The 19,123-nt window shown below is 40.5% G+C and overlaps 1 protein-coding gene across 14 annotated transcripts in view; it reads right to left on the bottom strand.

The window, feature by feature from the left end:
- Positions 1-19,123, bottom strand: part of KIAA1217 (KIAA1217 ortholog) — a 366,051-nt gene that overhangs the window by 24,223 nt on the left and 322,705 nt on the right. For 11 of the 14 annotated variants that reach the window (XR_005103749.1, XR_005103748.1, XM_037384151.1 and 8 more), the window contains 4 exons: positions 19,012-19,116; positions 18,519-18,571; positions 11,041-11,201; positions 4,174-4,349 (listed from right to left, as the gene is read on the bottom strand). Coding sequence is in view for 12 of the 14 variants with exons in the window: in XM_037384151.1 (XP_037240048.1) it covers positions 4,174-4,349; positions 11,041-11,201; positions 18,519-18,571; positions 19,012-19,116 (495 nt within the window). In the remaining 2 variants the exon portion in view is untranslated. The remainder of the gene's footprint in view (positions 1-4,173; positions 4,350-11,040; positions 11,202-18,518; positions 18,572-19,011; positions 19,117-19,123) is intronic. The other 3 variants (XM_037384154.1, XM_037384159.1, XM_037384161.1) reach the window with 1 other exon arrangement.

A 19,123-nucleotide genomic window follows, 5' to 3' on the forward strand; every position in this document is an offset into this window, starting at 1 on the left:
TTTCTGCATCTGTGTTTTTTACAGGGGAACTGAGGCACACTCTTACACTGAGATCTTCATTTGGGCAAAAAAGCATCAGAAGATCTATCTCAGACTATAGTATCAGTAGAGCAGGTTACAAATCAAACTGACAAAATTAATAGTAACACATCACCCAGGCCAGGTGGTATTTGCCCTGGAGTTCAACAGTAACTCAAGGGTGAAACAGTTGAACTATTAATGCAAAGCATTTACCTTCTTGATTAGCTTTGGCACCAGGGTAGTGGAAAGTATCATAGATGATACAAATACATTTTTAGAACTTGGATGGGGCTATCCAGAGAACTGACACCTAGACTGCTGTAATTGATAGATACCAAAACAAAGAATAAACAATAAAGAATTAGTGGACCAATGAATAAATATGCTGCATTAGGGATGAATTAATGTGTTTTCTGTAAAGAGAAGCTAAGTCTCACAAATCCACAAGGGAACAACAACAGCATGGGACAAACTATAGCCCAAAAGGCTTTCAGCAAGCTATTTGAACAAAAGCTTTCAAGAAAGCAATGCTGCCATGGGATAAGAGAGGAAATTCTTTCATGGATAAAATACTGGAAGTAAAGGGAAGGGAGCAATGAACAGCTCAATGAATGTAGTTTGCTAGTGGGTTCCACAGGGATTGGTGCTAGGGCTGGTGCTTTTCAACATATTATACATTATTCAGAAAAAAGAATCAACAGGATAGTAAAAAGATCTCAAAAAGGTATTATATTATACAGGGGGATGAAAATGAAAGGTGACCGCTGTGGGCTGCAGGTGGAGCACCTGAAACTGACCAGGAAAAACCCAAAGGCTAAATTAACTCCTAATAAATGTAAAGTAATGCTCGTGAGCAGAGGAGAAATAAAAACAAAACCAACACCACCTAAAACCAACACCCTTCCAAACCCCTACGTTTTTATACACAGTGATGAACTTTTAACTGATAATCATCCGTTGTGAGTGAGATGTTGGATTTGTAATGGAAAGTTCATGTGGAACATAAGGACAGGGAGACCATCACCATGCCACTGCATGAAGTCATGGTGTGCCCACATCCAATATAGCTCTTGTAGGGCTTTCCTCTCTACCCATCCCCATCTCACAGATGTACACTAGAGCTAGAAAGGGCACAGAGAAAGGCAACAGGATGACAGAATATACAGAAAGCCTTCTACAAGAGGAGTAACTAAGCAGACTAGGACTTTTCATGTTGGAAAAGGCATGAGTTGGGGGAAAAGGGAGTGGAAAGGGAGCGGGGAAGCATCTATAACATCATGACTAGCATGATAAGGACGAATATTCTGCTGTACATGATTTAAGAGTCTGGGGACTGATCAACAGATGAAAGATTCAAAAACAAATAAAAAGAAGTTATTTCTACCCAAAAAAGAATTACTCTAGAATTCATTGTGCCTAGATGCTGTACACAATGAAGTTTACATAAATTTAAAAAAATGTCTAAGTTCATGAAAAGTAAACAATCCATGCAGAACTTCTGCATATGAAGGTACCATCTCTGACTTGGAAAATCCCTGAGCTACAAATACTTAAAAGCAAGGAGATGTGCTCTGCACGTTTTGTCATTTTCTTACATACTTTCCCAAGTATCCGCTACTAGTGGCTCTCCAAGACTGCTAAATGTGGAGTTTTTTTGTTGCTGAGCATGGTTATTCTTATAAAAAAGTGTGATACTTTTCCTAACAAAAACATGAATTGTAACTTACTATGTCCAGTTAGACAGATAGGATATAGCTATAATTTAAATACTGTGCTTATAAAACCCCCACTATTAAAGTGCTTACAATAATCTACGGCATATAGTTGTCATACCTGTAACATGCTCCTCACAACATAAATACTTCATTAGTCAATGTGTCATATCATCATAATTTGTCCCTGGTCTGGTAAATATTAAGGCCAGTATCAACAACCCAAAAAGTGTCATGTATGACATCTCTTAATGTTGAACCAGAAGACTAGATAGAAAATAAACTACCCAGTTAATTCTACATGTGTATTTGGCTGTTACAAGTGTGCATAAATGCTATGTTTAACAGTGTTCCTTAGATTTCATTAGATAGCTCTGAACTGTAATCCTGTTACAGCTGCGACACACATGGGCACGCTTCTGTAGGCACCACCACAAACGGTTTTCTGCTCAACAGAAAACTTGCTCTGAAATGTACACTGACATTTCTGCTCTTCGCAACATGAAACCACCAATATTTTTATTTCTTTATTTCCCAGTGATAATCTTCAGAATTGCAACAAGGAGAGCTTTTTAAGCTGAGATTTAGCATTTCAGAGTAGTAAGTGCACTTTCGTAAGTATGGCAGAAATCCTTAAGCTCCCTTGTCTTACATGAGTCAGTCTACTGGTTTAGTCCTACGATTTAGGAAAGGTCAAGAAGGCAACAGTTGAAATACTAAGAAATAGTAAATTTTTTGCCCTGTTGCTTTGCATTTTTTATACATCTGCACTGGGATCAGCTTATTTAAAAGTGCCTATATAGAATGTTAACTTTTGTCTGAATACTGCCAGTGACATTTGATGTGTAACTTCGTGATGTATGTTCCTCATTATCAACAGCCATCAGCTCTTGAACTTAAAGCATTGTTGTCAGATGTGGGTTTTTTGGGGGGCTCTGATCCTGCAAACACGCAAATATGTGACAAAGAAATCTCGCTGGACACAACTGATGAAAAATATTTTTTTGTGATTTAAGTGTTTTTTTTCTAGCATGTCTCTAAAAGGGTTGAGCTAACATTACAGCCTATGAATGATCTAAGACATTTCCCTGTAAATTAACAATTGAAGTAGCACAGAAGCAGCAGAAACACTGTGAACAGAAAAAATTCCAAACACTGATCAAACAGAACCATATTGCAATCAAAGTGGTATCCTAAATGAGCATCTGTAACAACTACTGCCATTTGCACTTGACCTCACTCAGTATCCATTTTATGAGGCAACGCGATAAACAGCCATCACACAAATGGTTCTCCCACAGAGAACAAACAATCTAGAAACTAGGCAATGAGGTACATAGAAATAAAGTGATAAACAGGAGGGCAAACCTAAGACTGCAACACAATGTTATTTAAGACTACAAACCAGCTGAGAGGATTATATACACTAGCATGGACTGTTACCACACATTCAACTTCTCCTCACAGAAAACATACACTCCCTTAGTAACACTCTACTTTGTCTTCACAGATGTACCATCTTTATTTACAAATCTTACTCATCTGACAACACATTGATCAACAGGAAAGATTTACTCCCCTCAGCTGCCAACTGTACTCCTATGGCTCTTCAGTCATCATTTCCAAAGACAAGCTGACTACAAAGTTTCTATTATGGAGCAATTCTTCAGGTGTGAACTAAATGCAATAATGAGAAATAATTAGTTATATAGCATCTTACAAATGTGAGTATTAGAACTAGTTACATTGTTCATTGATTTCAGCTTCATCTTGCCTCCTGCTGACTCTGAACATGGACTAAAACAAATAACTGGATCCCATCAGTCTTGGTAGGCCAAAGTTTTGGGGAAAACGAGTCTTACAAAGAGCCTTGACACAACAACAACAAAAAAAAGAAAAGTAGTTTTATCTGCAGTTAAGTATATGGAAATTCCAGTGAGTAAATTTTAGACAGAGACTGGCATTGCTGACTGCAATTAAACTTCAGTTCTCTATATATTTGAGTTTCCTCTACCTCTTTCATGCAATAGCCTAAGTACTTACTATTGAAAACTGATTTTTTACTTAAAGCCAAACTCTTTACCTTCCCTTGCACCCATTTGTTCTCAAGGAAATTCTTCCCTCCTTCCCAAAAGTGTAACCCATAAAGCTGAAGGGGAGAGCTAGGGTAGGGAGAGGCTTTCAGAAGATGAAAGTGGTCACAGTCCTTACAGTCATCTGTTCCTTTACAGGGGACTTCTCAAGAGGCTGAACCTCTGTACTGGTGGGCCTCACCCACGGATTTGTACAACACAGACACAGTTTTACAGCCAATATGAGTGCAAGGAAACACGGCTAGAACAGGTGCAGGAAGAGAGCGGTGAAAGCTAGTACTTTATAGGAAAAAAAAAAAAAAAAAGGCAGGCAAAAGCAACAAATTCTAAGAGGTTTCTCAACCCACCATAACTTCTTTACAATCTTTTCCTCCTCGTTGAGGTATTTCTGCCGTTCTTGTTCCACCAGGTTGCGCTGTCGTTGCACAGGATCTTCAAGCCTCTTCATTGTTTCAATCATTTTGCCATTGATTTCCAGCTCTGCTTTCTTCACCATTGCCCTCAGCATCTCCTGGTTCTGCAGCTGTTGCACAAAAGAAATCAACTTCAATTTTTCCTGCTCGACTGACATCCCTGGTAACAGAATACATTGCAGAGCTCAGAAACAGGTTGGGATAAACACAGCCCTACAGCAAGAAGAGGGCATTTACCTTCTCCAACTTTACCTATAAACGTGATTCCATGAGGAAGTGTTAGGGGTGAGAAAAGCCTAAATCTGATTAACTTCTAATGTATATATCTAACTTCCAGTTGCAAGCTGATGAACAAAAGATGTTGGGATCTGTACACCACCTTTAGTGCATAACTTCTGCAAGGATTGTGGCCTCTTTATCCTGCTCAGTCCAGCATGAATTAAGAATTAATCATGCCTCATGAGAATGCCGGAAGCTTCGCTTCCACTTTGTGCCTATCTCATAAGCTTATGCATCGCACTGCCTATACGTGCCTAGTGGATAATCCTACACATTAATGTCAAGGCTGGAACGCACTGCTGTTCTCAGAATGGAATTTTTCAGTCTCTCAAGTGGCAGAGGAAGGATTATGCCATTCGGTGTAATTTGGTACAGACATACAACTTACCTGCAACACATAGAACCTCCCTTACTCACCAAAAAAACCCCTTCATAATATGGTAATTTTCTGAGAATTGTAAAAGTCACACCTTCTTTCTTGTCTTAGCCTTATGTTAGGTACACCTAAAGCATTAATTTTCTTACTGATACAAAGTTTGCAGAGCAAAACAACTAAGAAAGCAGACTAGACTGTACTCTTCTGCGGCTAGCCCTAGAGCAGCTGTGCCCCACACTCACACAAACCAAACCTGTGGAAGTCTATTCCACAAATCGTAAGATTCGAAGTGCTAAGCTGGGCTCCATCTAGTCACAGCTTTAGGGTACAGGCAACATGAACATACCTCTGTTAGCCCAGCAGCCATCTCATACTGTAAGATCTTAAAAAACACCTGTGTCAATTGGGAGACAAAGTTCCAGCTTTAAAACTAGCAATCGAACCGTCAGCTGTCAACTAAACATCCAGGCTTACAGCCAAATCACATTTAACATACAAAGTAAAACCACTGCCTAATATGAAGAATCATAAAAATGGGTTACCTACAAAAGAGTACAATGCAACAAGACTTCTTTTGAAGTTCATTTAAGAGCATTCATGGGAATCAGAGAAAAAAAAAAAAAAAAAAGGCAAAAAGCGCCTTTGCCCAGGTCATTCTTTCCAATCAGTATGGGAATCAGAGGAACAAACTCAACTGTCCCCTCCTGCCTCTTCAGTCCTCGTGCCTGACTGCCTTCTCCAGAGACACAACTGTGATGAGAGGGAAGGGAACACTTCACTGAAAGAGTGCGGGGAGGGCAGCAGGGGAGGTGTCTGAGCTGTGACAAGCAGGAGGTGTTAGCTCAAAACTCAGCTGAAGATAAGTGTTAGCAGTTAGGGGAAAAAAATTACACTGGAAAACATTTGAAACAGCACAGATTTATAAACGTTGTCAGCTGCTTTATACCAGACTGGATTCTTCTGAAGACAATGCGTATGTGTATTTTTCTCCACTATGGGATTAATGTTTGGATTTCATAAATTAAAATCTCTTACAGCAAGGCCAGCACAGCTATCCGAGACACATATCTCTTTCATAGTGCCATATTTTCAAAAAGGAAAACATAAATCAATGAATAAATGAGTGAACGAGCATGTAACACTTCAGTCATACAGTTTATTCACAGTTCTTTAAAAAGTGGGGAAATTTGACACGGGGAAGTGACTTGGGATATGTGCAACAACTGCTCTGAGGTCAGTGAGAAGGTCAGTAACAGAGTCTGACTTCAGTCTCAGGTGTCCAGAATTTAAGTCCTCCATGTTCCTCAGCGGGTAACAGTGACTCCTAGTAATAGCAAAATTGAGTATGTGTGTGTGTGAGAGGCTGTGCAATGACAGGTACACTTTTTTCCCTATTATGGATGTATCTAGGAGATCTATATTTATTGTAGTGACACCTACAGCAAAGGTGCTTGTCACTTCCATGTACGATGAAGTGCTTAAACAGTACTAGAAAGTTTCAGTCATAAAAGTTCATCCAATTCTGATAAAAAGATTAGGGAATAAAAATATAACTCAACAAAATTTCAAAAAGTTTGTATGTTGAGGACTCTCACAAACCTCAGTGTTTGGAGTGAGCTCTTGAAGTCTGGGAAATTACTCACCTTGGTATCAGAGATGTTTTTGTCATTTCTAAGAAAATTCATGCAATGCTTGGGTAGTTCTGGAAAACTTGGTTTGTTCATGCTTGGGGAACAGGGACAGAAGATGAGAAGGGAGAGGTACAGATGGGTGCAGCGACAGAAGAGAAGGAACCAGGGGAGAGGGGTAACAACCAGGGGAGAGGGGTAACAATCACCTGCCAAAGGACAACATGAGGCAGGGTGAACAGGAGCAGAAGGGAAGAGCTGTGCCTGAGGAAGAGCAGGCAGTCTCTGGCTGCTACAGCACATTTACCTCCATGTTGAACTTGATTCTTACCTTTCTTCTGACAGCAGGTATCAGATCTGAGACCCCCTGGCAAAGTGAACATCCCATTTATCCCTCAAACTGCCTCTGCTAGTTACTGCACTGCCTCAAGTGGAAGAAGTTTTATGGATCTGTCAGACTTGTTCCACAGAGCAGAATTTTTTGTATTTTTAAGTTTGCTTGAAAACAAGCCAAGTAAACAATCAGACATTCACAGGTGAAAAGATACTTTGTTAAACAGTGTTCAGATTCCAAAGTCAAGTGCCCAAAGCTAAGGAAAAGCAATGCAGGCTTTCTTGTCACCACCAAATGACAATTTCTTGCTTATTAGAGTTAACTGACTTACAACTTCAAGCAGCAATCAAACAGAAAGAAATTTAACACACTTTTTTAGAATTCTAGCATCCTCTCCTACATTCCCTACCTTTGGCTCTCGCTCCCAGCCTCACCAGTCTCTCCAGGTACCTACCTTGTCCCTCCTGTTTGGCTACTGCTCCAGCCATTATCTATCATCCCTCTCTCACAAGCACAGCAGCACCACGTCTGGCACCCACTTCAAGAATAAGCTAATAAACAGTTTAGTTCACTTTGAATCAATTATTATCTATGAGACAGGTAACTGGAAAACCCAGTATTAGTCCATAGCTCTGCCTCTCATTAGGAGACAAACATGACCTGTCCAGTGGGAGCCTCCCAGTCCCTGCTGGGAGAGGCTTTTGGGCCACCCACCTCCCACACACTACAGTGCACAGCCACAAACAGAGATTGCCTGCCTGCAGCTCAGTTTCTCTGTAGAATCTAATTATCTAATTCCTGAAGTTTGTTGCCATACGTGGATTAAACATAGTCTCACCAATTCTATAATGCAGCTCAAAACATATTTGAATTTCTAATTCAAAGTTACACTTGTGAGACTGAGTATCATATACCATTTATGACAGTATTATTATACCATTTTCTATCCTTTCTGCAGCACTCATTTCCCTGCAAATAATAGCAGCTGAAGCAAAAGCATGCATGCACACATGTTCCTAACACTCAATCATATCTAACTGCTTTTTCTTAAAATGTGTTCAATTAAAGAAAGGAAGGAATAGACAAAAGATTCCAATATACGTATAAGCTGATGAGAACATGTACTCTAAGGCTTGGTTCAAACCCGCCACGAAGAGTTCTCATCATCTGGGAGTGCAGACTGAACAACTCCACTGAGCTCGTCATGGGCTCCAGTCCTACCAACAAATGCATCCAGGACACAGTCTGGGTTATAATCTATCTTTTGCAATGAGGAAAACTCCATGGCACCATGAAACTGGTCTTTCTTGAGTATCTCTGAAAATCAGAGTGCTTAAGGAAGATGCTAGTGTAGCAGCAAGAAGTGTATCTAACCTCTAGCAACATCCATGATGCAAATGTCTTTATTTTCAGAATCTCTGGTTAAAATCCAACCAGACTGAAACAGTCTTAACTTTTTGGATGCATCTGGTAACACATACACTTAACTGGTGTGTGAATCAATAAATCTGAATCAATTGCTGCTGGATACAGTTTAAAAAGAGGGTTTTGCCAGCACAGACAAAGGCTACATGAATGAACAGGTCTTTTCCGTCATGTGTTTCTCTGATTCTATTAAGCAAATGAGTAAGAACTTACAGTGATAACATCAATTGAAAACTGAACCACAGACAGTATTAAATATAGTTTTATGCCTTGTTCCTATTTCTTAGTTATCCTGCCAACTTATGTTCCTGTGCAATCATCTTTGTCAGTTCTTTGGAAGTGTTTCTTTTAGTCTGTCACTGTACAAACAATTCACACAAACAGGAACGAACTGACTGCCAGCCCAGGAGAAACAGTGAAAGTGAAAAATATGAAGTACTGTCAAACATACTATGCAAACAATTTGGAAAAACAGAAAAATAATTTTCCCTTTTACTTAGAATTATTTTCCAAAAAACACAGCACACATTTTTTTTGTTAGAAGTGTGATGTTTCAACACTTCATTTTAAACCACTACCCGTTTCACTTGCTGCCCTACAAACTGTGACCTCTTTTTCAAAGTAATTCTGCCCAGTCAGAAAAGCCATGACAAAACCTCACTCTCATGTATGTAATTTATATGTAATATACAGAAGTCTCCCTTGAGCTACACGTTCTTCCATCCGACTATCACAAATTTGACCACTTCCTACTGGCATGATGCACCAAATTTGCTGTCATTTCTGAAATAAGGGAAGCCAGCCAGAGTTAATGAGCACACCTGGGATATGCCCCTTTTTCCTTCTCAAGACTTCCTTGGCAGCACTGATTTGTGCAGATGGCACAAGGTTCTTCACTCCTGTGTGCCATAATGCTATATTTGATCAAAAGCAAGGTTACCACTCTGGGCACGGCCACGGAGACAAGATGCAGGTGGGAAAACGCCACTTCCTCAGTGAGCAGGCCCTGGGAGAACAATGTGCTCACTGCCTCCAGCGCAGCACTGCGACATCCATTCCATTTTATGATGCCACATGCCAAGCACAGCTGGTGGCCAGACCACAGGCATTTGCCAAGAGCTGCATTTGGCACATAGGGTTACAGAAGGACAGAGGGTTTGTGGTACAAATCTGAAAGACCACACACTTACACGTAATGTGCCAGGGCAGAGATACCAAGCCAGAGTCTTGAAATTAGTTGTGGACGATGATGGCTGGCATATAGGCAGCACTGCTGAGAAGAGCTTTTGAAAGATACATTTGCTATAGGAACATACTCATCCTAAACTGAAAACATAAATACATGGGTCCTGTATCACAGGGCAGAGGTCACCTGGCTGACACAACGATTTGCTCCAAAAACCTTCTGCCATCTCTTTGTTACCTTCATTGCAGGACCTTGTCACAGCATGTGCATGTGGAATCACCATCCCTGGAGGTGTTTAAAAAATGCGTAGATGCAGTGCTTGGGGACGTGATTTTAGTGATGGACTTGGCAATCCTGGGTTAACAGTTGGACTTGAAGACCTTGAGAGTCTTTTCCAAACTAAATGATTCCATGACTCTAGGATTCTATGATCTTCAGTCTTAGCCACATTTTTTTCATCCTGATGTTTACCTCACCCTTCTGCTGCCTTACCCTATGACCGGTTCACAATTCAATTTCTTTTAGTTAAGGAAGTGAAGGCAAAATGTGCTCTGAATTCTGATCTGTATTATCATTATTCTGTTCTAAAATTGATCAGCAACTCAAAGGAGACTGACATAGTACCATTCCCATATTCAAAACACTTTGGTTTTAACAGCAGTAGCTGCAGTCCTACAATATCAAACATGTGATGTCACTTTCCAGACAAGGAGGACTGGCAGAGTGTTGAAGTTTCCCCTGCTGTCCACTTTGTCTTACAAGACATTGCTTTACCTCCTTTTACATCCTCTGAGACAATACAGAGTGCTCTTCAGTTTCCAGTTAAATGAAGGGCTGAGGATCTGTACAGCTGCATATGCTTATTTTCACAGTGTCTGAGATGAACAACAGGTATTGCAGCATGATGGTATGTGTCAACAGAACATTTTGGTTAACTCTTCAGTGTTCTTACTGTTTCTTGCAGGTTTTGAGGTGTGGTCTGTGTTAGGAAGGTACTGGTAAAATGTGAATATAAGTAGGGCACCGCAAACCTCTGTAGCAACTTTTGGTTCTCCTTGCTGTTCAACTTGGCTATTCTTCTGGGTTCTGTAAATTCAGGGCTCAGACTCTGGCTTAAAGCGTATCTACAGATCCTCAGCTACATTTGGGCTTCCTGACATCAAAGTTGTTTATTCAGGAACTTAAAAACTGTCTCAACTGTAAACAGTATGGAGAAGCAACATAGCTCTTCTGACATGTTTATACAGCCCAAAGCATAGCAGGGTCCAAACTGTAATCACAGACTTAATATTATTGTAATATAAATACTGCTTTAATGTCTAGAGTCATCAAAAAAAGCTAGAAATGAAGATTTTTCTCAATATCTAAGCAGCAACAGTTAAACTGAGCCAATTCTCATACCTCTTGGACTATGCAAGTGGTATATGCTAGGGCAGAATATGCTTTTGTGTCTGTAATACTTAGGTCTTCTCTTTGCTAAAACTCTGCTACTGAGAATCATTCATGTACAAAGGGAAAGGGAAAGAGCATTTGCTGACAACTCACTTTCCCAATATTACCAAGATAAGCATACCTGTAGCTGCTTCATCTGATGCAGCTGCAGCCGCAGATCTGACACACTGCGTTTCATTCCATGCAGGCTGACTTGCATTGACGGGGCTCCAGCAGTGTGATGGATGACAGCTGATTCCACAGTTGCCAACGCGTTCTTCCCCCCAGATATGTTAGCAGCGCCTGCAATAAGCAGCAGCACAGGTTGAGCTCACCAGCAGAGAAAGTGCAAACATGATCCTTCCTCTGCCCACTGAATCCACATGTATTTCACATAGAGGGACAAGAAAAGAAAAATACAGCTGCCAATGGTCAGTATTAACAGGGTACTGGCACCGCCTTAACAAATGTATTTTGAGGGAAAACTGTACAATATTAGAGTGTATCTCTGCTAGAACCTCAGCCATATCAGAGCACTGCATTACCACAAGACTGCTTCCTCCCACAAGTAGTGGAGATGAGATAATCTGTAACTTCAGATTACACAAAACAGCCACAAATCAAACTGGTGCTGAAAGGAGCTTTGGGATTGTCCTCCCAGGAGCCATCTGAGACCAAGTTGACGCAAATTCACAGCACTCCTGAACTCTGTATTTGTTGATTAATTATCACTGGAGAGACATCCGTCAAACTGCCAAGTGTGGGGAAAAGGTTTCTAAAGAGAATCTTGCTTTGCTGCTTAAAGTACAATTGCATTATTTCTGTCAGTTGTGTCCAACAGCTACTGTATAAAACCAGGATCATTGAAACAATGGTGTAGCAGAGAACTGCTTTCCAGCCGTTGCATCCACCCATTCCTCTTTAGTATGTAATTTATTCAGGGTTGTGTTTTCAAAGGAATACAGCATAACACAAGGAAGCGAGCTGAGCCACACTCCTGAGAATAACCATCAGTGTCCTCACAAGACTTTCTTTGTTAAATAATGCTGTTCGTCCACACAGCACCAATGTCAAGCTTGTTCTTTTCAATCTCAAGTACCCGGGAAGAAGCTTTATTTACAGGGTACAAGCAAAATCCAGCTGATCAGCTAACGGTCATGGTATAGCTTCTTCCAGCAACTTGCACTCAAACACCCATATTCTTCAAATTTTCTTTCTAATGTGTCCCTTCCTCTCTTACCATCAACAGGCAAAATGAAAGACCATCAGTAGGGCACACTTAATTTTCTAAGCACTATGAAGCTCTGCATACTCTTCCGATCACAGTGCCAGATCCACCTTGCCCCTCAGGCTGAGATGGCTCAGGTGTCTGCTGCTCTCTGAACTACTGCATCATCAGCCCCTCACTACAAGAAAGACACTGAAGTGCTGGAGTGTGTCCAAAGAAGAGCAATGAAACTGGTGAAGGGTCTAGAGCACAGGTCTTATGAGGAGTGGCTGAGGGAACTGGGGTTTTCAGTCTGGAGGAAAGGAGGCTCAGGTAGCACCTTATTGCTCTCTACACATGAAATGAGGTGGGTGTCAGTCTTGTCTCCCAAGTAATAAATGATAGGACGAGAAGAAACAGCCTCAAGTTGCACCAGGGGAAGTTTAGATTGTATGTTAGGAAAAATTTCTTCACCAAACGGGTTATCCAGCCTGGAACAGGCTGCCCAGGGAAGTGGTTGAGCCACCATCCCTGAAGGTATTTAAAATACATGCAGATGTGGCACTTGGGGGCATAGTTCAGTGGTGGACTTGGCAGTGTTAGGTTAACAGTTAGACTCTATGATCTTAAAGGTCTTTTCCAGCCTAAATGATTCTATTATCATGTCATTCCTCAACTCATTTCTTCCTTCTCTATCACTAAAAAACTGAGGAAACAGAACATAACTCATCAATGGATCTGCACAGTGATTTTGGTCAGCATTTGTTCCCACAAGCACACATTCTATCAAGTTCAATGAAATCAAACAGAAACTAGTGTTGTCAGTTTTTCTTTGCCTGTTGAAGGCAAATTTTCGGTGCTCCAAAGGGCACGACACATTTTTCTGGCTGGAATTAGTATGAATCCTGAGAGCATTTTATCCTCATCCACTCATTCCTAGTAGTCTTTTCAACCAGTAAAGTCTCCAAATGTGCCTGAGTACAGCTTAGCATAACAACACATTGTTATCCCTCTGCCAACAGGTGTGGATACCTCAAACATAGCCTTTGCAAAATTCACCTGGAGGAAACACCTTTAAAGGATGAAAATTACACCAGACTACTTTTATTTAAAAATAGGCCAAAAGTTTCTGAGGAATCATGTTTCTTGCTTTACCTACATTTGCAATTCCTGTCAGTAGAAGCACAGGGCCCCCTGGCTGCACCCACGCTATATAGGCATGCCATGCCATAGGCTTCCAGAGACACGCTCGAACAAAAAGCTGTTCTAGCCGGCTGCTGGCCGTTGTAATGCTATACCTTACCTAAACACGCTCCAGCTAGGTCTGCTTGGTGCTTCAACAACGGCACTTTTCATTTCACTGCTGAGCACGCTGCTGCACATTTTTGCTATATTCCAGTATGATTCAATGCTCTCTTGACTTTCAAAGAGTTGCTTAACAGAAAGCAACACTCAAGGAATAAACAGTCCTTGTTCACTGCCATTCTGTACCCACTTCATGCTTCAGTCTAATATATGCTAATACTTACCTGTCTACACGTATACCACAGTTTTTCCTACAGTCAAGCATCTATTTCCCTCCCACATGCACTATTTTTTGCATTTTATTTTAAAAAAGGAGATTTAGTTCATAAACCCTACAGACAGAAACCACCAGAGAGTCTGAAAAATGTGGGTAAGCCTCCAAGATTTCTGATCCCTAGCCACAAATCTGGACTATTTTTGAAAACACATCTACCTTTCTCCTATTCTTTGCCTCAAGCAAAAGCTCCAAAACCTCAGCCCCCAACACTGCGATGATGCAGCCAAAGCATGAATCAGTCCCCATCAGTCTCTCCCCCCATGCTGGACCTCAGTCAATTCACATATTTTCTCAGGAAGGGGTGCCTGCTTTCCTTTTAGTGTAGATGGACTGTGATCTGCTCCTGTAAGCAATAAATGTCTCTGACTCCCTGCAAAGCAGCTCTCCTCCTCCTCTGCTTCCTCGGCCACCTCTTGCCGCTGTTAGGTACTCTCAGCTGCCACGGTGTCCCTGCTACAGTGTGCTCAGAGCCTGTGAAGCACAATGTGGGACTCCCGAGGGTGTGAAAGACAACCACAGACATCAAGTGAGCATGGGAGCGCAGTAAGGATCAGCAGCTGATTTCTCAGAGATACATATTTTCATCAAAATGGAATAAAAGGGCAGCTGAATGAGGGGCTGCTTCATCTAGGTAGTATAGCTTGCTTTTGGAAATAGTCCCAGGCTGTAGCTTTGCGATTAGATGTGCAGCCAGATGGATTGAAGGGAAAGAAACAGCACTGGCTCTCAGGTTTTTAAATAAACCCTTGCTGGAGCTAGGTAAGGGGACCTGAATGCAAAAACCCTCCATAATTTCCTAATACTCTGGATGGAAAACAAATGTTAACTTTTTTTACAAAGAATAATGAAATAAGCTGTCATTTTTAACATACAAAGAGAACTGACATGCAGGAAGGGGGGAAATTTGCTATTTGCCCAGACTCAGGAATGTAAGGGACACAACTTCTACACCTGATCTTCGCTACGGTTGCAAAGACACTGCTTCAATTTTCTAATTTTTTTTTTCTTTCTAAAACTCTAAGATTTATTTTGAAGCAGGCTAGAAAAAAAGGCCATCAGAAGATACTCAGCAATGCTTCTTCACAAATTACTCATCTCCTTATTAAAGAGCCACAACACTTTCAAGCATCATTGGGGGAGACATTTGACAGTTACTTAGTTCTCTTTCCCTCCAGTTAGAATCCACTAAACAAATAGGCAAATGCAAACATAAGGTTGCAGTTCCATCATTAAGCAGCTGTTACGACCAGTCACTAAACCACCCATAAAAGAAAAAGATATTATATATATATTAGTGTTCAACTTCACCTCATTGATCCAGAATGAATTCAGAATCATGTTTTACCTGCAAATGTTGTCAAAGACTGGCATGATGTATCTTTGAATCTGAGATAGGCAAGCAGATACGAACATTGTTCTTAATTTGCAGATCACCACAGCAAGAGTCATGCATGTGAAAAAGGCATGCAGATATGCACAGATGACAAGAGAGTTCACAAAGAGCAAGGAATCAAGTCCAAGGCCTGCATGTGTAATACTTCTCCCTGCTGCCACCTCCCTCTCTTGGTTTGTACTGGTGGTGTTAGTGCAGAAAGAGGTACTCCCTGATCCCTTTTCAGGAAATATGGAAATCTCCTTCCTCCTCTTCCAACAAGGCAGCAACTAGCAAAGAACTACTTCTTTTTTTGGTAATCCATGATACAACTGATCTCAATTTGATCAATGAATCCAGGGTTTAATCTATAAATTTCACCACTTGATGAAGAAAAATGTAATAGAAAAGAGAGGAGATGAGCATTTCTCAGCATGTATTTTTGTGATCTCAAGGAGAGTCTTCCTAGTATAGTTTGGTTTTACTCACATGTCTGTTCCTAAGTGAAAAGTCCCTTGATGCTGTTCACTTTTGATGAATTGAAGAAGGTTATAAAGATTCAGTTGTGGGATTTCTCCTAGCATTAGCAGAAGAGACATAGGCAGACCCTGTGGAGGGTTACTGCTCTTTGAACCCACCTCCCATGAAAGAACTGAGCCTAAAGCAACAAAACATAAGAAATGCAGACACGCATGCTTGTAACAGGCTCATTTTCACCAGTGAAAAAGCATTTTTATTTAGGCTCTTCAATATTTGAGGCTGAAGAATCTGCTATAGACTGGCAAAGCAAAAACGTTAAATACAAAAATTTAGTTTATATGAAATACGAGAGTATTCACAATCTAGCTATATAGAGTTATCTAGGATTTAGAAATTTTGGTTTCTTTCTCTTCCCACGTGAGCTAATTCTCTATTTTTTGCATGAAAGTATCCTATCATTGAAACACACTATAAAATACTATGTTGGTTCAACACTGATGAGTCAATTTTATTCTGCACAGATGTTTTATTGTTCAGGATGGGAAGCAATTCATGTTTCTGCTTACCAGTGCTCTAGAAAGGACTGCTCAATCAACATTTTATATCACTTTTTCTTTCAAATAGACTTTGAAATTGCTAAAACTGGTATCTCAGTGCACAGTTGTCAAGTGGAATTGTATACTAGGAGAGTTGACTGTCTAAATGGCTATACTTAATAAGGATTAGGGTGAATTGAAGAACAAAACAGCAGTCAGCAGAAGTGTTTCTAGATGTTGCTGGCATGTTTAAACCCAAGCATATATACAAAAAGGAGAAACATTGCATAGCATATTCTGGAAGATTGCCTAATTTTCAAGTAAGCAGGGACTGCATTGACTTCTTAGACCCTGTCATGCACAATTTCAAAAGCAAAATATTCTATTATACAGGACTATTCTATTACACAGCAGTCTTCAGTAATAGCTGATGTGGGTTACAATACTGTAGTATATTGGGGTCAGCACCACACCTTGTTTCCCTTACTGCAACAATTTAATTTTGTGGCTGAGTCATGCTGGAAGGACAGGATTTAGAGATGCAAATGCTGGAGTTACCGCTACAGTTCATAGCACCAATAGGGATCCTCGCAGACAACTGGCTTCATGGCTGCCCCACTGCCCTACCTGTGTCTCACGATAAAGTCAATGTCTCTGTCAGTACGTGACAGATGCTTATCTGGTCTTTGGCCAGTAAATTACATGCCCCACCCTCCACCCCCCCACGCTTGGACAGGCAGCTGTTAAGATTCAATTTTGCCATTTCAGGGACATGCGTTCAGTCATACAATCAGGTAGTGAGTGCAGAATCTCTGGGAACGACAGCAGCAGGCAACAGTTGCTGGTCAGATGAACCATGCTATTCTCATGGGCTGGGCGTCACTTCCACACCAAGGAGTACTCATCTTTGCCTTGTGTAGAGCCATTTTCCCAATGAATATTATTCCGTTTCTCATTTCACTGAGAACACATTCACACACGTACACACAAACCACTGAGTAAGTTAGGTTGAAAGGGACCTCTGGAGGTCATCTAGTCCAAACTCCCATTCAGAGCAGGGCCCACTTAGACTAGGACCTCCAACTCAGTGCCCCCCTGAAGTATTTATCTGGATTAGTACAAACACAGGGAAAGCAGAAAGGCTGAACAGCAATACAATACAAAGAGGAACACAAGGCAACGTGTGTGCAGGTTTTGATGGTTTCATAGGTATAAGTATGTATGTACATATGTACTGCACAAGATGAGGCCTGTGCAAGTGGGAAATACCACACATTTTCAGTGTATAATGACAATGAAATAGGGAAAAGACTAAGAGCATTTTGCAGCTGTTTTGAAAAATGATGGACTATTCAGTAAGTTGCCTGAAACTGATAAATTACAACTTATTTCTTTACAGCCTTAAGTATTGCTTTCCTCCATCCAGGGGCCAGCAGGAAGGGAAGAGTTGGAATAGGACCAGAGAGTGGCTTGGGAGCAAAGCTCCAGCACCACGACTTTAACAATTTCTAGTTTCCAGGCCTGGTTTGATTTCTGTCGGTTAGGAGGACATACTGCAATTCCAGATAAACAGGAATCCTGAACGTGAACTAACATCTCCAGCAGAAAGGCTGCTTAAGAGCATAATATATTTGCTAATAAATGTGTGTGATGCACTACCTGCCGGAGCACAGACCTCCCTGTGGGAACAGCATTACCAGGAAGTAGGGAACTGCCTTTATTTGCATTCGGTGCATGACAAAGGGTGAAAAGGAGGTGTATAAACAGACGAACACCATGCAGACACCTCCAGCAGCAGCTCATACACAAAGAGCTTCAACCACATGGAGGTCGTCTTTCACAACAGCCTTAACTCTATCTTTTAAACACTTAACAGCTTCTCCAAGTGGGAAGCTAAAATAAGACCAACTCTTACTGGCTTGATAATTGATGCTTGCTCAGAACAGTTTAGGTGTGTGATACTAATTAGTAACAGATCAATACAGCTTAATTAGGGAAAGTGCTATCTTGCCGACTGCTGAATTCCTTAGTGTTATTACATCCATAGCATCCTACTGACAGAAGAACCTTAGAGATATGGTCAGGTAACCAGAACAGGAATGAAATATTTAGCCTTCTACAGCAATCTGGATACATCTGGGGTTAATGACAGACATATACAATAGGTGGAAAATTCACCATATGCAGAGACTCTGTATCTCATTTAAACCATTCAGTGCAGGTGTGAAATTCATTCCAAAGACCACCTCAACCTGTACAGAAATTCCTCTCTTAACAAAGATGTGGTCATCTCCCGTATCCTGAACTTAAACTTCAGTTCTCACAGTACAGCTATAGGAGTTTAAGTAAATTTGATTTGATATTTCCATTAGCTGGGATGGTAGTAACATTACAGCTATTCATATATCTGAATAATTTGTATATTAAAAGTAAATTATCTTACCTGCAGTGTCAGCGCTGCTCTTGCTGGACACAATTTTCAACATCATCTTCTCACTAAGTAATAAAAAAAAAATCGTAATTTTAATTTACTAACATTAAAACTGTAATGAAGTTTTTAATCAGCAGATTAAATGGCCTTGTCTAACATATATTTTTAATTTAAATCACCAGTAGCTTGTCAGATGTTTGTTGGTGGTTTTTTTTTTTAAATCAGCTTTTAATACAAGTTAAGCAAGGAACGGCGTATAAGTAGTAGAAAGCACAGAGATGTAGCTACATTAATTCTTTTTAAAACACAGAAGAGTAAAGCAGTTAATCTCCATCTAGCATTTGGCATATTCTTCCTCTCTGCCTAGCATTCTCATGGGGATGATAAAGATATTTAAAAATGATTCAGCATTCAGGTTTTTTTACTATTACATTCAAATATTATTTTTGTTGATTGATTACTGAAATCATTACAGAGAAACAGATTTAATGAATTCTTTTTTTACCTAGAAGCATCTTTGCTATTACTTGTATTTGGCCCTTTAAAAAGCGCAGACTGAACAAGACCAGTTAAACTGGCAATCTGTTTCTCCATGGCTTGTATCCTCTCTCTGTAAG

This window comes from Falco rusticolus, chromosome 4 (assembly GCF_015220075.1).
Source record: "Falco rusticolus isolate bFalRus1 chromosome 4, bFalRus1.pri, whole genome shotgun sequence".
NCBI lineage: Eukaryota > Metazoa > Chordata > Aves > Falconiformes > Falconidae > Falco > Falco rusticolus.